The sequence below is a fragment of the Electrophorus electricus genome, chromosome 6 (assembly GCF_013358815.1).
Source record: "Electrophorus electricus isolate fEleEle1 chromosome 6, fEleEle1.pri, whole genome shotgun sequence".
NCBI classification, from domain to species: domain Eukaryota; kingdom Metazoa; phylum Chordata; class Actinopteri; order Gymnotiformes; family Gymnotidae; genus Electrophorus; species Electrophorus electricus.
The window spans coordinates 25,234,534-25,254,801 of NC_049540.1; the positions used below are offsets into that span (position 1 = coordinate 25,234,534).

A 20,268-nucleotide genomic window follows, 5' to 3' on the forward strand; every position below is an offset into this window, starting at 1 on the left:
ATGCTCTCCCCAAGAACCAGTTTATTTCTAACTACGTTCATTTCACATATAATCTAGTTCACTCAGATCTTTATATACATAAAAAGATCACCTGATTGGACAATGCATTTCAGTGAGAGTTTTATTATTAAAAACATTATTGACAAGTCCTTAGTTTCAAAATAAACAACCAAAAGTGAATAATCTGACAAATACACACACACAGACACACCCACATACCCACCCACCCACACACACACACACACACACACATATATCTACATATTTGTTGTACTGTAACCATGGGAAACCACCAGAGACATCACATTTCTACATGCACAATGAGTTCTTTTAACTTTTAATTAAGAATGTTTGTGGTCAGCACACTTACCAATCACAAATCTGATAAAATGATAACCCGTGCAGTCACAAAATGGACACAATTAGCTGAAAAAATGAGTCACCCCTACCAAAGTGTCAGAGCTTATTCTAGAAAATACAATTACATTCAGTCCGGTCCCTCTGGATTTCCATGCCATGCCATTAGGACTATCCACCTCCCCCACACTCCAGGGGAACTCCTTCAAGGCACAGAATGCCTATCTTGAAACAGAGGGAGGCAGGAAACAGCTTTTGGATATTTGAGTTTCCTCCACACATTTGACCTCTTGAGACAGGTCTGGACACACGGTGCAGAAATGATGATAGTGAGAGCTCTAACTGGGTGAGGACTAGAGGCGGGTCAGGGTAGAGGCAGGCCACACAGCGAGGGCAGTTGAGTGAAAGTTTAGTTTATCATGATGAGGCAGGGTAGGATGGAGGCAGGCCACACAGGGAGGGCAGTAGCTTAGTGTGACGAGGCAGAGCAGGGTAGAGGCAGGCCACACAGTGAGGGCAGTTGAATGAAAGTTTAGTTTATCATGATGAGGCAGGGTAGGATGGAGGCAGGCCACACAGGGAGGGCAGTAGCTTAGTGTGACGAGGCAGGGCAGGGTAGAGGCAGGCCACACAGCGAGGGCAGTTGAATGAAAGTTTAGTTTATCATGATGAGGCAGGGTAGGATGGAGGCAGGCCACACAGGGAGGGCAGTAGCTTAGTGTGACGAGGCAGAGCAGGGTAGAGGCAGGCCACACAGGGAGGCCAGTAGCTTAGCATGACCTTGATCATTAGACTGTTCAGAAAAGGGCAAACAGGGTAAACAGGAGTGTCAGTGATCAGTGATGTACTAGGGCCAGTACATGACTGGCAGTTGAGCAGGATACAGGCACTTACAAAGGTTACATTAGGGAAGGGAAATTGTGATGCAAGACTAAACACCTTCTGTGTTTCTTATTAGAAGTCTCATATATGAAGGCTAGTGGTACAAAAATGTTTATATTATATATATATATATATATATGTGTGTGTGTATGTGTGTGTGTGTGTATGTGTGTGTGTGTGTGTGTGTGTGTGTGTATGTGTATGTGTATGTGTGTGTGTGTGTGTGTGTATGTGTGTGTGTGTGTGTGTATGTGTGTGTGTGTGTGTGTGTGTGTATGTGTGTGTGTGTGTGTGTGTGTGTGTGTGTGTGTGTATTCAATGTTTTTGTGGGTAAAGATGATGCTGACTGAAGGCTTTGAAGCCCCAATTCTACTTTCAACACAATACAAAGCAATTGGTGTCATTTTATGTGTAGTATGATGATATTCAGAATAATTTGATGAGTTTCAGCGTGCTGCCCACTTTTGCAGTGATACTATGATTTTCAAACTGATGTAATGATTTTCATCTACAATAAAAAAATCACTTCAAACATATAGTATATAGAAAGGCTTCTCTTCATTTTTAGCTGTATCTGATTTCGAGACTGACTACTGAATATGTAAGGCATAAAAACCTGACATTTTTCAGAAATTTGACTCTCACTGTGGAATCTACCACCATGGTAACTTCAAACCATCAGCCAAGAGTAATGAGAAGGGGAGTGGTCAGAAAGGCTGGACAGAAAGAGAAGCCAGTACTTAACAGAAAAAAGTAAGAAAGATTTTACTCACGATATCCTGAAGAACAGTGAGGAAGAGCACACACACACACAGAGAGAAAGATAGAGAGAGAGAGAGAGAGAGAGAGAGAGAGAGAGAGAGAGAGAGAGAGAGAGAGAGAGAGAGAGCAAGCACTTTGATTACAACTCTGCTCTGGAGTGAAAGCTTGTGTGCTTCTGTCATATCTTTTTGGCGTTGGGGTGTTTGTGTTCGCCTGCCTGCTGTGTACTCGCCAACTTCGTGAGTCACCTCGACAGTGTGGCTGTGTTTGAATGTGTGTGAATGTCACTAAAGAGCAGAGCAAGTGTAGCCGTGGTACCTGCAGGACCATCTGTCCCCAAGGTCACTGCACATTTCAGGAAGCTGAGAGAGGTGTGTGTGGTTAGGCTACTCACGCCTGCATCGTTGTGGTAGCAGTCTGGAAGCTGAACATGTTCTCTTTGGGGTACCATTGGTTTTCCTCTGTTGGGGAGAAAGAGTGGTGGACTATGTTAGTGGACTCGCGACCGAGCTATTTACGTTGTACTCAAACACATTAGTGCTTCGCCTCGCACACAGAACACACACTGTCCACTGCACAGAAGGTGAGAGAGGGTCACAGAGCACGACACAGAGGAAAAAGAGAGAGAGGGACACATGGAGAATACAGACCACGGCACATCCCACAGACGCCCAGTGATAGGAGCGCTCCTGTTATTCCACCCCCCCCACACCTCTCTCTCTCTCCTCCCTCACCCCCTCTCACCTCGCTCGAGCCCAGTCACGCGGTCCACACTGCACATCCGCTCTAGCGGCCACCGGCTCTGCTTGCCTGCCTCTCGTGCGCTGCTCTCCAGGTCCAGCGAGCCCTGGCTGCGGGACGGCGCGGCGGGGCACGCCTCGCACACCAGCGTGCCCTCCCTGCTCTCGGCCCAACCGCGGATGTTGTGCGCGCTCACCGAGCTCTGCAGGGGCTGCGACAGGTGGTGGTGGTGCTGATGGAGCGGACCCGCTCCGCCCGATACCCCCCCGCCTTGCTGTTGGTTGGAGGCGGTGCTGGAGCTGTGGTGATGGCCCCCGTGGTGGTGATGGCCAGCGTGGCGGTGGTGGTGCTGGGCGGGAGAGGAGGAGCTGGAGGAGGTGCAGGGTGAGGTGGAGGGCTGAGGGGTGGCCTGGGAGGGGGGCGGCGTGTCCCGCGCCCCCTTCAGCACCTCCAGCTCCAGGCCCTCCTTACTGCCACGGCCCCCGGTCAGCATGCCACCCTCGCCGGTGATGGTGTAGACACGGGACGGCTGCAGCGCACACTCCACGCACTTCTGCTGCTCCTCCTCGGCTGAAAAGCTGCGTTCCAGGGACAGGCGGCTCGGCGCGGGGGCGGAGGGGCCAGGTGGCTGCAGGAGGCCCAGGGCAGGGTTGATCAGAGCGGGCTCTGGGCTGTCTGAGGCCCGCAGGGCGTAGCTTTGGGGCTGGTTGTTCTGGGTACACACACTGTCTGGGGAGTCGGAGTCGGGGCCAGTGAGGGTATCAGACAGTAAGTAATCTTCTTGGACGAACAGAGAAAGACACAAGCAGCAGGAAAGACAAGAGGCAGAGAGAAAGACGAATGAGTCAGTGGGGAAGGTAACGGTAGTGGACCCGTCTATTCGCAGAATATTTAAAGGACAACTGACACTGCTCCCTTATTGACTGACTAATTTAGTACTTATTGTAGGGGCACTATTTATGCTTTTTAACAAACTCTAGCACTTATTGTTTATAGCACTTATCATTGTTTAAGACAGACCTTATGTATTTTGCTCTTCTAGGTATCAGCATTCGTCCCTGTATTCTACAGTATTCTAGTTCATCTGTATGTTTAATTCTAACCTACTATACTGCACTTGGATATATTCTATGAGTAAATGACAAAGCACTTTTGTAAGTCGCTCTGGATAAGAGCGTCTGCTAAATGGCGTAAATGTAAATGTAAATGTAATGTAAATGTTTGTAATGAAACATGACTGGCTCTGGAGGCCACGCAAGCAGACACAGGAGCTGATGGACAGCTGGCCAGGGAGAGGGGAAGGAGGAGCTCTGGGGAGAGGCAGCAGCTGGGGGGGGGCAGAAGGAGGAACGAGGCACTGCTCACCTGATCCGTTTCTGCTCTCAGGATGAGTGTGCAGATATTCTCCAAACGCTCGGGCTGCTCTGCAGAGAGACACGCAGACCCACTCACATCTCGCACACCAGCCATGACGGCAACACAGCACAACAAAGCTTATATGCTGAGGTCAGTCAGTTACTCTCGGCCAATCTGATGCCTGCTGAATATTCATGGATTATTTAAATGAACCCATTATCCTACATGAGACCAGTAAGCTTGAGCTTGAATTTGTCTGGCCCGATTAAAACAAATCCCTGATGAATAATCATAGACGGCATGAGTCATAAACTCACCCTTGTCTTACCCTTGCTGCATGTACTTAAGTCTATTAACGTACCGTATACGCAACTGGCAATATGTAAAATATCACCCCTTCCCTTCACTTTGAGAAGTTACAGTCCCCCTCGCCTCTGAAATTCCACCGGGAAGCTGACAACCACCCAGGGCAGAAAGCCTTAGACTGGGGTGGCTGTAACACACTGTACGCTGCAGCATCTAAGTGGACGTTTCTGGAGCTGAAATTGCTGAGCTCTGAAGCTCTGCAAGGAGGGAGAGATGGAGCAGGGATGTTATGGGTTTATCTCTCCAGTCCAGGCTGGTGAAAGGCGCTGGGAAAACTGGTATATAAAGGTAAAGAGAGAGAGAGAGAGAGAGAGAGAGAGAGAGAGAGAGAGAGAGAGAGAGAGAGAGAGAGAAATACAGAACACAAATAGAGATGATGCACATAATACAGATCAATAACTTTTATACTTTGGACTCATCTTCAAATGTCTGCTGATTTAAGAGCCAGTTCAGTAATGAGAGAAAGAAAAGTTGAAAAAAAAAGCACTATAAGGAAAAATGTTCTAAAAATTGTCCCTTTCTCATACTAGTCTACTGATCCTTAAAATTGGTATGTTACACTGAACAGAAGTTCACTTCAGAACATGGACATAGTGGGTTCATAGTGGGTTCATAGTGGGTTCATAGTGTAAGTAATAAGTTGCATTACCTCATCACTAGTTATTGCCAGCCGTGGAGAAGAATGTGTGTCTTTGCTGAATTATTAAACATACATGTCAAAGTAGAGCAGGGAGAGAAGAAGACCAAGTTGTAATTTGAATGGGTGCTGATTCATGGGTAAAGCAGCCATATAAAAACTTTCAGGATTGTTGTTCAAGAATATTCATGATTAGCTTGGGATGCTGAAAGTTTTCTCTGACCACAAACCCATACGTGCATTCACACATCCACGTCAAAACTCTCGTTTCATAGACGTAATGTCATTATGGTTTAGATCTGCTCAAGGTGCATCATAACACTATCAAACACATTTCAAATCTCCTTATGGAATTCTTCTCCGAGTGTAGTAATGCCTTCAAAAAGGAATCTGACTTTTCCTATTTAATGCTTCCTAAGTTTTGTTATTTTGAAGCTTTCTTTTAACAATGATTAGCATTTTTCGATTTTAATAGAAGTCAAGGGAGAATCTAGTCCAGACCAGCTTAACGTAGATGAAAATCAAAGAAGATGAAAAAAGGCTGCTATTAGCATAGGCCTTGAGGTTTGCATCAGTAATTCTTTTTTTTACACTTTCTGAGAGTTATGGGGAATGAGCTTATCAGATGCAAAGAACTCCAGACATCTGTAGATGTTAGACATCTGCACTGAATTCACTGGTGAAGTCCTGTAGTGCAGACCTAGCTGAGAACAGCCATCACAACAAGCAAAGCAAACCAACAATCCTGCACTCAACCATCAATTTAAGAGTCATGAGCTGCTTACATATAGCAGTGATATCCTGAAGACTCAGTCATCAAATTAAAGCTTATCCTGCTTCACATATGTTTGCATGTTGGCATGGGCCCTGGCGTAAGTCATCACTATTCGAGAAGCTGTTATGAATGAAAACATTGTAGGAGACGAATTGAACAAAAGGTAGGCTTTCCCTGTGTTTATTTCTACAGTGGAGATAATGTCCCTACACAAAGGCACATCAGAACTATGCATCTGTAAAGAGTGTACAGCCCTATGCAAAAACACAAAGCGCCCACTCTGCTCCTGAAATTGCTGCCTCCTCCACAGAAGATGTCACGCAGTCAGGGATCCCTCTCCTGGTGACTCCCAGCGGGGGCACAGCCCTACAGGCTCCCAGCCTAGCAGCCTCTTCCCACCCCCCACAAGCCCTACAGTATCGCAACCCTATGGACACAGCCTACGGACACGATGGCACCCTCTCCTCTGAACAGGGTGAGCACTCAGACCCTCCACACTGAGTCAGTCTGAAGAACAGCACGAGTAGCTTCAACAGTAGTTCTGACTCGAGGGAAATTTATACTAGTACTGCTGGGGGGAAAAAAAGCGTGTGGTTAAACGATGGTGTGCGTGCAGTTTTATATATAGCGGTGCATATGTCACAGCGACCACGCAGGCACGGTCTCGCACACATTCGTTGCATACGGTCAAACCACCAGAGCTAGAGTAATTCTGGAGTAATTCTTCTTCTGGGTGGTGTCATACGGAGAAGATGCTTTCAGTGGTAATTATCAGCCGCTTCAGAGCAACTCACACGCCCGCCTCATATATTTCATTTACGTTCTCGGAGTTGTGATTAACGTCAACAGCACGCCCAGCGTTCGCTGTCATACAAAGTGTGTCATATGAATGCCCTTCCCAACTCTCCTAAATTACCAGTTTATTTTCCCCCCCATTCTGATGTAAAATGGATGGGTGCTAATGTTGAGTGAAGCTTATGTACAGTTTTTCAGCATGGGCTACACCGAGGGTGCGAATGTGTCAGTGGTGCTCTGCGGAGCATTAGGACCATATCCATGCTCACACGTTTCTCAGCTAGGACTGAAGCGCTAGTTTAGTTGCCTTATAAGCAATGTTATATTTCTTTTCAGTTTTTTTTTTTTTTTATTGAGAATTTATTGTTTTAATGTTTAAGGTAAGAGTCTAGTATCATACAAACATGTTTAATATCTCAGTCTACCCTCACCCAATGCCCTCACACTCCAGCTCCATGCTGAGGATGTGCTCCTGATAAAAGCATCCGGCTCAGTAAGACTCTGCACAGCCTATGACACAGCACTCAACTACTACTACCTCCAGTGAGTTGCACACACACCGGCACATGCAAAGAGAGAGTTACCATGCAGTGATCTGCTCTTTCAGCCCACAGTCCCCTTTGGCTCGCTCTCTGAAAGCACGCACATGTTAGACCACCTGCCATTTAAATAAATGATTGTTTAGTGCCTTTTATACATATCATTGGGGCAAAGCAGCTTATGAAAGATAAGACTTCAAACAAAATCTAAAACATTCAGCAATAATAAGTAATACAAGTCTAATTTAATGAACCAGTAGCTGTAAAATAATTTGCCAGACTGTATAAGCTTTATCCCTTATGATCCTTTTCTACCATTCCAGACTTCCTGAATGCAACTCAACATTTTCTCAAAATATTACTAAAGGCACCTTTAAAGTAAGACATTCCTCTGGCTGAGGCCCCTGTGGTTTGTAAATACTTAATTCAGGAAGACAGATCAAAGTGGACCATTATAAAAATGCATGCATAGCTTCCAATTCAGCATAGGAAGGCAATACAATAAAACTGACTGAGCGAAAGCAGTGCAATAAAGCTTCACTTCCTGAGCTACCTGGTGCTGTTCATCCCATGGTGGACATGGAAAAACATTGCGAGAGTTACTGCAAGGCTTTCATATTCCAGCATAATACAAAGTGTTTTGGGGCCTTTCATGAGTACGGAACACAGATTAAAATGGCATCTTGTCTTAGACCCACAGCTCCACAGCGCACCTTTAATGATGTCTGGAACTCTTTGTCGTGCTTTCATGCCCCTCCCACCTCCCCCGCCAGGAGGCGGAGTCACCAGTATCCAAGATGTAATCGTAGTGTCAAAGTCATCCTGAAATTTGTATCATTTCATCCAGTCGAGCTAATTACAGAGGATTTTTTAATCCTTAACACTAGGAGATAGGAGCCCCGCACCCCGCATACACACTTGACTAGTTCAGCTGTTTATCCTTTCAATGCCTGCAATTTAGTCTCCTCAGAAGTTAATAATTAGATACGGTTAATGCAGAAAAGTAAGGAAAGTTTCAGTCCAGGAATATTGCACGCTGCAGTATGCTAGCACTGTCAGATATTCTTACGAGACTAGTGCAATAAGGGAGGTTTCATAAAGACCAGTTACTTGAACTTTAAAAAATTCCCTTAGGGAGAAAAACAAACTAGCTGTATGAAAAAAAAAAGAGATTTCTCCGCTTTGGTTTGAACTATGAATGTGTATCTGTGCCATTTCCAAAATTGTGAAGCTGCTAACAGGGTTAGGATGTCTGCCTGAAACCACTGATCTCCCAAAAGGTTGTCAGAGATGGCAGCATTCATCTTAGCCGTTTGGGAAACTTTGAGATCAAAAAGTCAAATTTCATCAGCCTGTTTGGAGTTGCATGAGAGACAGATTGAAATAAACACCACCTCCTGCTCAATTCCCCATCCTGAGCTGAACCAAAGGGATCCACGGATGTGACAGAGACTGGAGTCTCTTCAGGAGAGATGCTCTGGTTTAACATATGATACTAATGATGTCTGTGTTCGATTCAAGTGCTTTTGTCACCACTGATTACACATCTTAGTAGAAACACATGTGTCAGTTTGTTACATTAATACAGTGTATTGACTGGATGTAAAAGTGTTGCGTAGTGTGTTGATTTTAAGGTGTCCTTGGGTACTGAGAAAGAAGCTATATAAGTGTAATTTATTCATTCAATAGACAGCTTAGGGTTAAAGACAATCAGAGACCAGTGTTGCTCTATAGAGAACAGACAGTTGATTCCCTAGCTGCTCTAGCAATCCCCTTGGGTCATCTGCAATGAATAGCCTCACACAATCACTCTGAAACTCCTGGCTTAGTCTGTCAGCTCTGCCACCTCTGTACACTTCTGCCTTTCCCAGAGGAGCAGACAAAAATATAAATATATATCTCAAATACCCTTGAGGGACCTAGTGCTCATGAGGACAAGGGAATTTGACTCCACCTGTACGTCATCACTTTTAAGTTCGAAGTCCTATTGTTACAGAAAAAAAAGGCTGCAGTGGTAAATCTCGCATATGTTATGTAGAAGGTTCTTGGCTAGTCAATGGAAACCATTTGCAGCATTTCCTACCAGTGATTATGCAACGTAGTGACTAGAACTCAGAATGGAAAGTGTGTAGTCGCTGTGACGTTCAGGTGCTACAGGTCACAAACAGCAATGGATATTTTATACAGCACACAACAATGTGATCTGGATGCCAGAACATTTAGCAATGAAATAAAAACCTAAAGACTGTGACAAAAAAAGAGAAGCCACAACGTAGGTGAAGAAACAGAATTCCATGAAAAGAATATCGCTTTTGAAAGCTTTTCTTAATTCTTGTGCTTAGCCTGGTTTGGCCCTGACCAAAGGCTCAAATTCTCAAAGTATGAGTACTCTGCCTTCTGTCCGCTGCCTTTTGGTCACTGCTGTTTGCTGGCAGCATGGATGAAATTATGCAGGACAGACAGAGGAATAACAAACAAGTCTCAGTGGACGTGACAGAGCATGGCTGTCAGCAGAGCAGCGCGGGTGGATGCTCGCGATCGCTGCTAAGGCGAAGCCAGCCATTCAAGTCTTTCACTCTCACCGTTGATAATGCGCATGAGCTCCCAGAGAGAGTAGGGCGTGGTGGAGACCTGACTAATGACAGCCTCTCTGCACACAACCCAGACTGGATGTGCTTCGGGAGGCACAGAAAGGAGCAGCAGAGGCTTTGATCCCTCTCTGGGGCACCCTGAAAGAGGAGCAGCCTGACCTCCATCCAGGCATATTGTTGGTAAAAGCCTCCATCCAGTACTGTGACTCAGGGAGACAAGCAAAAATGAAAAACACCTCCAACATCCTAAATCACGTTGGGAGTAACCTGGAGGACACACTCTGAGCAGCACGCTCAGCGCTCAGAGGCATGGCCAGGATTACTGCATTGGCTTCATATCTGATCTTTACTTCCCAGTACTCAAAGGATTTACTATAATTATTTAAACCAGCATGAAGAGCTAATTGTGATGCATCAAGTTTGGTTTAATTGTATAGGGCTAATACAGCTCTCAAATATGCAATTTAAAATCCCATATCGGTATGATTTAATTAAGCAAGAGGCTTAATACAGACGTGAACAAATTTGTTAGTATCCTTACAGTTAACTGGAACAATGTTTCATTCCTCCTGAAAAAAATAATTAATTTAAAAGCAATTGTCTCATTTATACCTGCGTGACTTTGGTATGTCATACAGTAAAGCAAAGAAAGCATGCAAGTAGGTTAATTACTGCTTATTTTACAAAACATATTCTAAAATGTCCTGGACAGATGATACCTCTAGAAAGGTTTATAAATAATTGGATTACAGTGATCTTTAAAACTGTTTTCTTTAAGGCAAGACACTACAGGTGAATGGAGTAAAAAAATGTAACTAACAGAGATCACCATGAAACTTGCCCAGTTGATTACTTACATTATGACAATTACTTTTTATATTACAAGTTTTCTGATATGTTATGTTTAAATATGTTTAAATGTTCAGTCCCATATGGAAGGACGGTGTGAATGGTAGACAAAGAGCAATGGAAAACCTCTGAAGAAATTCAAACTAAACTCCAAGGTCAAGGTACATCAGTGTCTGATCACACACTTTCTGAGTGACAGTATGCTGCAGTGAACAAAACCCAAGAGGACTCCACTGTTGAAAGAGAAACATAAAAATAACAGACTGGAATTTGCTAAGGTCCATATTGCAAAGCTACAATGCTTCTGGGAGAATGTTTCTTTCTACAGATGAAACAAAACTGGAGCTTTTAGCAAGCCACATCATCATCTATGTTAAAATAAAGAGCTTTCAAAGGAAAGAACACCAAAACTACTGTGTAACACAGAGAAGGCTTGGTTATGTTTTGAGGCAGCTTTGCCATGTCTGGCATGAGGTGCTCTGATTTTGATCAAGGCACAATGAAACCTCAAGATTTTCTAGGCATTCTGGAGTGACACATACTGGCCAGTTTCAGAAAGCTCTGGCTCACACACAGCTAGAAGAACCCAAGAATGGACAAACACAGGACTATTCTGAAGTGGCCTTCTATAAACCCTGATTTGAAGCCTACTGAACATCTAAGGAAAGCGCTGAAACAGGCAGCCTGGAGAAGGCACCCTTCAAACCTGAGACAGCTGGAGCACTTTGCTCACGATGAGTGGGCCAAACTATATGTTGACAGGTGCAGAGGTCTCAGTGAGAGCTACAGAAATCACCTATTTGTAGTGATTGCCTCTACTGGTTGTGTAACAAAAAATGTTTTATGTCTATGCCATTTTCATTTGTTTTATTATTTAGATATTTAAAAAAAAAAATCAAGAATAAAAAGCAAAGTCAGATCTTTGTTAAAGAAACACAGATGGATACAAATAACTTTTGTAAGTTTCATGTTATTTCGGAGAAAATTGTTGGTTCTTAATTTTTCTTGTAATGGTACCAACAAATTTGTCTACATTTATAAGTTGAACAATGGATAACAAGCTCACTTTAAGAATGATAAATGCTGGAACCAACCCTACACAGATGAGGAATGGTTCTGTAGTCACAGTGCATTAAACTACATAAACAACTTCTAAACAACTTTATACAGATAGCTGGATTGATGTAATAGGTTACAAGATTTTTTTTTAATGCAGGAAGAGGGTCTTTCACATGCTGTTTCTGTTGGGGTGGAAAAGCCTTTTTTTTCCGAGGGTGGCAGCTGCCACCGTGTGGCACCCAGGTGGCCACACCCCTACTGGCTGCAGGGGGCAGACTCTGTGCAGGGCACTGTTGGGGTGGGGAAGGTAGGAGATATAAGGAGGGGTGCTGAGCAATGGCCTGACCCCTCATCATGGCAGGAGCAAACCGAGTAAACCCTGATCCTACTGAATTTATTTCCTGAACCCTTTTTGTGGCCAAAAGAGGGATGGGGAATAACAAATTAGGTGACTTAAACCGAGAGGTGAAATTATGCAACAGTCCCTAATCTGTTTTAATATTTGACAAAGTTTGAAATTAAACTGATTGCTAAAATGGTCAGAAGAATAACCTCTCTTTGAAAAAAAAAAAATGCCCCTCTGTCTATGAGTTTTAAAGTTACCCTCTTATACTATGGTGCAAGCCACAGGTTTTATCATCTTACTTGAGTGCAGCGTAATAAATGACATCTGCAGTGAACGTCTGAATGGGCTTCCTCACTGCCACATTTTAGTTGATATCAGTAATTTCGGTGCAAGTTACTGATACACAGAAATAGCCCTGGAGCTCCATTTGTACTAAATATCTTATTTATTCATATGTAAAAATCTCTCAGGTCTTTGCTAGTATTCCCATTTTGTAAGTTCATGCCACTTTAGCAGTGTGTGTGTGTGTGTGTGTGTGTGTGTGCGTGCGTGCGTGCGTGCGTGCGTCTCTGTCCGAGTCCTAAATGTGGCGTGATGATGAGCGTCTGGCTGCCCAGGGTGTCTGGGGTCCCTCTCTCACCCTGTTATATTCGGCACTGTGTTTGAAATCAGTATTCTGAGCTATAAGCTCAGGCACATCTGTCCTGCATACTGAGAAGGCTGTCTCTCCCTTTCACTCACCACGTATGCACACACATGCTGAGCACAGGGAATGCCACGCACCCCATATTCATGAATTAAAGCCATTTGTCACTCAGCCAGGGTGCTGGAAGCAACTGTCACGCTGCTAACATGTAGAAGCCAAGGTTATCTAGAACTCAAGGTAACGTCCATGACCCCTCAAGATAACCCATAAAATAGAGTTCTACAGAAATATGACACATATCTAACACCTGTAACAGCATGATTCCAATTCCCCGTATAATCACCAGGCTCCTGGCAGACTACATTCACTTCAGTGATACTACGACAGCGCGTACACACAAAAAGGGCACACAATACCAGAGGGAATTTGGAACAGAAGGTAGATGAAATGAAAATGTATGACATGAAACGTAATGCTAAGCGATACATATGGTTTTCGTTTCAATATAACATTAGAACCACCCTTTATTGCAAGAATCCAACGGTGCGTAATCGCGGCAGCCAGCCAAGACACTCACAGCTGACCGGCTGACCGGCTGATTGATCGACTGATCTTTCGCCCGCTTCACCGAACATCGGCGCTGAAGAGCGCTCTAGTATGTCCTCACCAGTAGCTCTGCTGTCACAGGACGAACTTAGCGAACGACTGGCCTCTTTAAATGGTCATCTTGATGCTTATTTATGAGCGGGCAGCGTTAAAAAAAGATCGAGATGAAAAAAAAGACAACCCGAAAGTCTAGCGAAACGCGAACTTAGTTAAAACCTTCCGTGACTTATCCTGTCCTCGTGTAACGCTTTACGCGCAAGTAATCAAGACGTATAGGTCACGAGCTTCCCTTAACTCGCTCCCACCGCGTAAATTTTGGATTATGTTTGTACGCGCCTAATTAAAACTCTGCACAGCAAATCCCCGTGTCGACTTAACATCTTCAGTTCTAATTTAAACATTATCGTTCACCTGCGCCCAGCTGGACGGCAACTGATGCAGCTCTGGGGATTTTGGCTGTGTCGTGTCGGAGCAACTGCGGGAGATTTAGCTCTTCGCGTATTCCTCCACGAAACGTATGTATAACGGACCCCCCGCAGTGGTACATGACAACTATGGAGCTATCGTCCGCTCCCAGTAGACTATCGTCCCGCTTGGTGAAAGACAGCATGACAATACCGTACGCATTTCTGGCTGTCCCGTCTATTTCAGAAAGCATTCGAAGGCATATACAACCCGAGGTTGCAGCTATCTGATGCAGCAAACAGTTAAACATGCGATGACATTATACTAGTTGAATACAATATTCTTGATGTCAAATATATCTTCTAATAAGGACAATCTAGCAGTAGTGAAGTTGCATTTTGGGCATCCTTGCATCAATGACTCGTTCGCAGTACCAGAAGAAAAGGTGCGGAACAAAAAGGTTTAGTGAGTAGTCAGGGTTCCCGAGCAGGATGGCTGCTCTTATGGTTGCAGGTTTAAAGGGCAGATGGGCTTGCCGCGTAAGTAATTAGGACGCATATGTCACGCAGGCATACTGATGTGCTTTTAGGGAAGAAGTGGAAGGGTACTCACCTAACTTTTGCTGCCACCGACAAAATCGCATCGTTTCTTAGACTCTTCCGTTTGGACACAGCAGTGCCCATGCTGACATGGAGACCGCGCTCCGGAGAAAGCAGCTCATTCCAAAGATCTCAACATAGAGTAATGCATGAGAAACGTCGGCTATATGAAGAACCTCGTCCTCTTCGCACAACACGCCGAACCAGAGGGATACGTTATGATGACAATGGAGGAATAATAAGTACAGTTCTGCGTTCTTGAATGCGCTGCGCAGTGTGTGCAGCGGAAGGTAGCGCGCCGTCAACTAGTTGAAAGAAAGACACAGACTCGCGCAAACAGTGTTCTCCCCTTTCTCCCTTTCCCATTGATCCGGGGAAACAGAGGTGGGAGGGGGCGTGTGTATTCCGCCTGGTGGGAAGGTGGAGAGGCTGGGGAGGAAACACAGTAGGGCCATACATGGAACGGTCACTCCTTCGAGTCCACTGATTCGTGAGCTATGGCGAACATCAGGTAAGGAATGGCTGCTGTACAAGCAGGTATATCATACTCAGCGCGCCTTTTTCTCTGGCAGTATATGGAAGATAAGTCAACTGCCTTTTCACAACACATGGTGGTTTAATAAATTCTACATTTGCCCTTCTGCAGTCTCTGACAGACTGTAACACACACGCACACGCACACGCGCACGCGCACACGCACACGCGCACACGCACACGCACACGCACACGCACACGCACACACACACACACACACACACACACACACACACACACTCAAGCTGCAGCAGTATTCCTTATTCCATGGACAGTTGATTTCACTAGAGCAGCCAGCCAGCAGACTAACACATCGAGCTGCTAACATCGAGACATCATCTCTGCACTCCCATATCTAGTGGGGGATGAATTTTTTTTTTTTCATAAATCTGCCAATGAGGTATGAACTTATTGACAATACTATACAAAATCAATACTATACTTAATCAATACTGTATTGTGGTTGTGATATGCCTGTATATTAAATTAACTGTTAATGTGGATTATGACCAAAATGATTTACCTATGATGGATTATGTTAATCCTATGATTTATGAAAGTGCCCACAGAATGCTCATCTGTGTTCAGATTCTGAGAGCCAATACTACGGACCACTTATTTAACAGAAGGCAAATTGCTCTTCCTGCAATATCAGTTCTGCAAGGCCAATACTGTGCTAACGATTCTCAACCGATATATTGTGCAGCCCTACAATGAGGTTTCAAATGAGCACTGGGAAAAAGTGGAGAATCCCGTCCCCCTAAGTGGGTAGAAACATGGAATGACTGCAGATAAGAAGGAACAGGAAGAATGAATGGAAAGAAACTATAGAGAGAAAGCACACAAACACACAAACAGCAGAGGGAGTGCTGAGCTGATTTAGCAGCCAGCCAGTGGCTCTGCTGTTAAAGGGGCTGGGCGTGCACGGGGGGACGCGTGAGGGGGATACTGAGGATGTGGGGAAACGAGGACTTCAAATGGAAGAGAGGAGGGAGAAAGGTGGGCTATGAACCCAAGAAATTGTACTTACATAACGAAAAAAATGCCACACAATCCTGCTATAAATGCATGCAAAATATCACCAGGGCATTCTCAGTTCCCAATGTTTATGGTCTAGGGAAGATACTAAGGATTACATGCAAGAGAGAGACAGCCAGATTTAATGCTCGTGTTCAGCACAACCTCAAAAGGCCACTTCCAGGCTGGAGTATCACTGTTCATTTACCATCTTAAATATACAAGTGCTTAATCAATAAGGCCCAACCGTAGCAGCACCACCTAAGCTCTGCTTCCTTTTCATACCTCCCATTCTTTGCTCTGTCTGCAGGTGTTCTGTGCGGCCGTGGGGCTCACCGCTGTCATGGGCTTATTTACTGGCTTGCTCCGCTCGTGCTTTGTTTTATTGTTCACTGTCTCACTATGCTCTGCGCCACCCCCCTCTCTTTAAAGCACGGTTGTGCCAGCACACACAAAACCCAGTCTTGGCCTGCACGTCACATGACTGGTCTTCAGTGAAAGGCTTTTCCAGCACAGGAGCAAGCACAACCTGTGCTTTGGAAAGTCACTGAGTGTACGTGGAAAAGCCTCGTCTAGAATGAATAAGGTCTGTACGTTTCTCGTGTAAACATGTGTCTACTTGAGGATAGAGAGAAAAAGGAGAAGATTACACTATTCATCTGGAATAGTAAACAGTAGCTAATTGTTAAGCATAGAAGAGAGAAAAATACTTTTCAGGGTCTTTTTGTGGTATGCATTTTTGAAAGATGGGGAACTGGATATAAGGATAACAGAAGACAAGTACAATAGTAAAGTTATCTTTATTTCGCTGTGTCAATGGACTCCCCTTCTGTGTCATTTAGTTCTCCACAATATCTATCCACCTGTAGAGACAGACACACAACCACACGCACATCTGCCTGGGTAATTCCTGGAGGGAAGAATGGCTGTTCTCATCACTCACTTTCTGTTGTTCTGCCAAGCTCATCAGCTAGCTAGTTGATCAAACCAGAAAGGCCAGCCAAGCTGCCCATCTCATCAGTCCACTCTGGTTAGCTAACCTACACACCACTGCACTGCAGCCAGAGCACGAGCAGGAACTCACTTCTTTTATGTTGGATACCAGTTCCAAATCACGGGATGATACTGCTATCAAATGTATTTTATGTTGTAAATCTTAGTATCATTTGCTGAAAAATACAAAAAGTTTCTTTCTTTATCTTTTTAAACGTCATGAAAATCTGAGAAATTCTGAAGCAGCCTAAGAGCTGAAACATGTTCTTTCTCTTCATTGAAAGATATATTTACTAAAGATACATTTACTAAAAATCTCAACTTCTTGTGTTCTTTCCTTCTAGTTTTCCTGGTAGTTTCTTTTTTTTTCTTTCTTTTTTTTTTTTTTGCATTTCATTGGAACAGACACCACATTGCCAGAGCCAATTAAAAATATACTTCCAAGAGTAAACAACTGTGGCAAATGTCACCATAACAAGTGTAGACTAGTGTAATTCACTGCTATCAGAATGTCTAGACACATATCAACATCTTAGCGGTGCGGGAGCTGTGCTTTTACAGTAATACCCAGAAAGCTTTGATCTCTCTTTCTCTGCATTCATGTCGACACGTACTGTAAGGAACAAGTGGCATCAGTCAGCAGCGTGGCTGTGGTGGGTATCTGCAGCCACAGCATCGCTCCTATCAGCCTGGGGCTCACCCAGTGTGGAGGGCTGAGGAACTCACGCTCTCAGCACTATGATAGAGGAGGGTCCATTCTGCTTTAAACCCTTCTGCTTTACCCCTTGTAGTGAGATAATGATGTGGAAAATACAAAACATAAATAAGTACAGGGCCCTGGGTTCTGAACAGCCAGGAGTGACATCTACGACAGTGAGTTATTATTGAAAAACAAGTAATACTTTAGTTTTTCCTTATTGGGAAGAATCTAATGTAGGTCCACAGCATAATGATTTACACTCAGGCAAGACTGACGGGATAATGTGGTGGCCGTGGCTGGTTGTGACAGGAGAAGTCACACAGACCTTCCTCAAGCCAAAGTCCTGTCCAAGCGGCTGATATCCCTGCAATTTCCTCGCAGGGGCAGTTTATTTAGAAACCTGATATGTGCACATCGTTAACCAGATAATCAGACCACAGGCCTCGCACGGATGCCCTTCAAAATATGAGTCACAAATACGGAGACAACCTACTGACCAACCGCCTCTTCTACCAAACCTCTCACTCCCCACACCCCTGTTTACATAGCCTGGTTTAGCATGGATGCAAGGGTTTCATGCTAGTTTTCTTTATTCCTAACTCATCTTAAATTCAAAAGTGCACAACTACAGTATCATATTTACAACTGATTTTTTTTAGGTCTGATTAGTAAACACTGAAAGAAAATTGCTTTAGTACAGTAAAATAGCATGAAACTAATTTGGTGATAATGAATATTGCAACACCCAAATCTAGCTTGCTGTGCAGTTATTTGTACATGAAATATTAAAGGCCATAGTGAGTTCAGTATGCTACTGGTGACTGGGGTGTCCAGCCAGGTTGGCATGACCACGTGCCCTTCAGCAGCATGGCAGGTGAGAGCTGAGAGTACACTCACTGCCTGCAGCTCACCTCCACTACCTTCCAGTAGCCTGAGAGCAGACACACACACACACACACACACACACACACACACACACACAGACACACACACACACACACACAGACACACACAGACACACACAGACACACACACACACACACACACACAGACACACACACACACACACACACACACACACACACACAGACAGACAGACAGACAGACACACACACACACACAGACACACACACACACAGACACACACACACACACAGACACACACACACACACACACACACACACAGACACACACACACACACACACACACACACACACAGACACACACACACACGCACACAACCCTGAATCAGTGTGGGTTACAACTTCACAACACTTCAATTACACAGCTGGGTCAGCCACTCCAACAGAGGATGCTTTAACCACAATAGCTGCTCATTCTCACCAGGGCTACAGAAACGGTGTTTCATGTTGCAATTGATCTTGCTGTCAACTTCACACACTGGCACGTTTATACCCACATAAGCTCTAGTACAAGAGAAGCCTGTTGTATAGTGATACCTTATTTATTCTTCTATCTAAAGGACTTACAACTTACAGCTACCAGTTGACACTGTTCAGTAAGAGATTCGCATAAAAGAAATGGCAATCTACTGCCACATTTGAGAATCTCTTGCATCTAAATGCTTGCTCCTTTATATCAAACCTAATGGACTGTGTAAGTACCTATGCCACTGCATCCATTGAGGCACCACCCAAGAGGAAGACTCTATTAGTGAACACAGTGACTAAAGTACTTCACTGACATTTTCTGATCACGGTGAATGACGCCACTCCAATATGATTACCGCAGTTGCTCCAGCACAGCTGGCATCGTAGTCCTCCCACTTCAGTCTGTCCTGTTAGTCTGCTGGAGAGAAGATGCCCTGGGCACAGACGTGATGCCCATGCCTATAGCCACCTTGCCTCGCTTGGCAGCATGCAGGGACGGCGTGCCAGAGCTGAGCGGGTGTCGCTCGGGGCTCACGCCGATGATGTCAGCTCAGGGGGAAAAGTATCGCAGTATGGCAGGTCAGCCGGGCGCTCCGCTACCATCTGCGACCACGTGGCTCGATTGCTGCACGGTGCCGGTGTGAACCAAAAACTGGGAGGGGCAGAATAAGAACGAGATGGAAGGTGGGAAGGCAAGAGACAAAAGGGAGAGAACTGTGAAGCAGTGGGCTGAGGGAGAGCTGGCAGGAATATTGAGGAAGAAAAGTGGAATTGTGTGTTATTTTGAATATTGAAGATATGTTTCTATATGTCCAGAAAAGTGTATTCTGCATAGTTCATATTGAATATGTATAGCCTGTAACAGCACACAAAAATCACTGCTGTGGAGATACATGAACCCAAGTCTCTATGGCCCTGTCTTTCATGTTCAACTCTCATCACTATTCTGCTGCAGTACTCAGTGTCTCACTGTCAGTACCTCTCAAACAGAACCTTTTAATAAAGTGTCAGGTATACTAAGAGAGTCTCTCGTGATTTCAGTTTGACCTTAAGCTTATGTCCACTTTCGCCGCCTTCCGTCTTTTCGAAGCGATCTCCAGCCAATCCGCATCTCGTCTCCGCCGGATTTCACAACACTCAGTCAGTGCGCCGATGAGCAACCGAGCCCATCCATATAAATGTGAGCCGGAGCTGAGAGAGGAGTACTGCAGCTACGCACAGGCCCTGGGACTTTCATAAAGTCTGGCTGCTTTCCCAGTGAGCTGACAGATGTATGATTGAACTCCATTTAGCCAGCTGGTCTGCCACTGGACTATTCCA

At 44.7% G+C, this 20,268-nt stretch overlaps 1 protein-coding gene across 1 annotated transcript in view; it reads right to left on the reverse strand.

Annotated features, from left to right (window-relative positions):
• LOC113573448 (NMDA receptor synaptonuclear signaling and neuronal migration factor) overlaps nucleotides 1–14,606 on the reverse strand; it is a 23,770-nt gene extending 9,164 nt beyond the window's left edge. Inside the window, exons 1-5 of the mRNA XM_035526747.1 lie at nucleotides 14,325–14,606; nucleotides 4,108–4,166; nucleotides 2,746–3,519; nucleotides 2,396–2,462; nucleotides 2,013–2,018 (exon numbers count right to left, since the gene is read on the reverse strand). Coding sequence (XP_035382640.1) covers nucleotides 2,013–2,018; nucleotides 2,396–2,462; nucleotides 2,746–3,519; nucleotides 4,108–4,166; nucleotides 14,325–14,395 — 977 coding nt within the window. The 5' untranslated portion in view covers nucleotides 14,396–14,606. The remainder of the gene's footprint in view (nucleotides 1–2,012; nucleotides 2,019–2,395; nucleotides 2,463–2,745; nucleotides 3,520–4,107; nucleotides 4,167–14,324) is intronic.
• Between the last annotated feature and the right edge of the window lie 5,662 nt (nucleotides 14,607–20,268).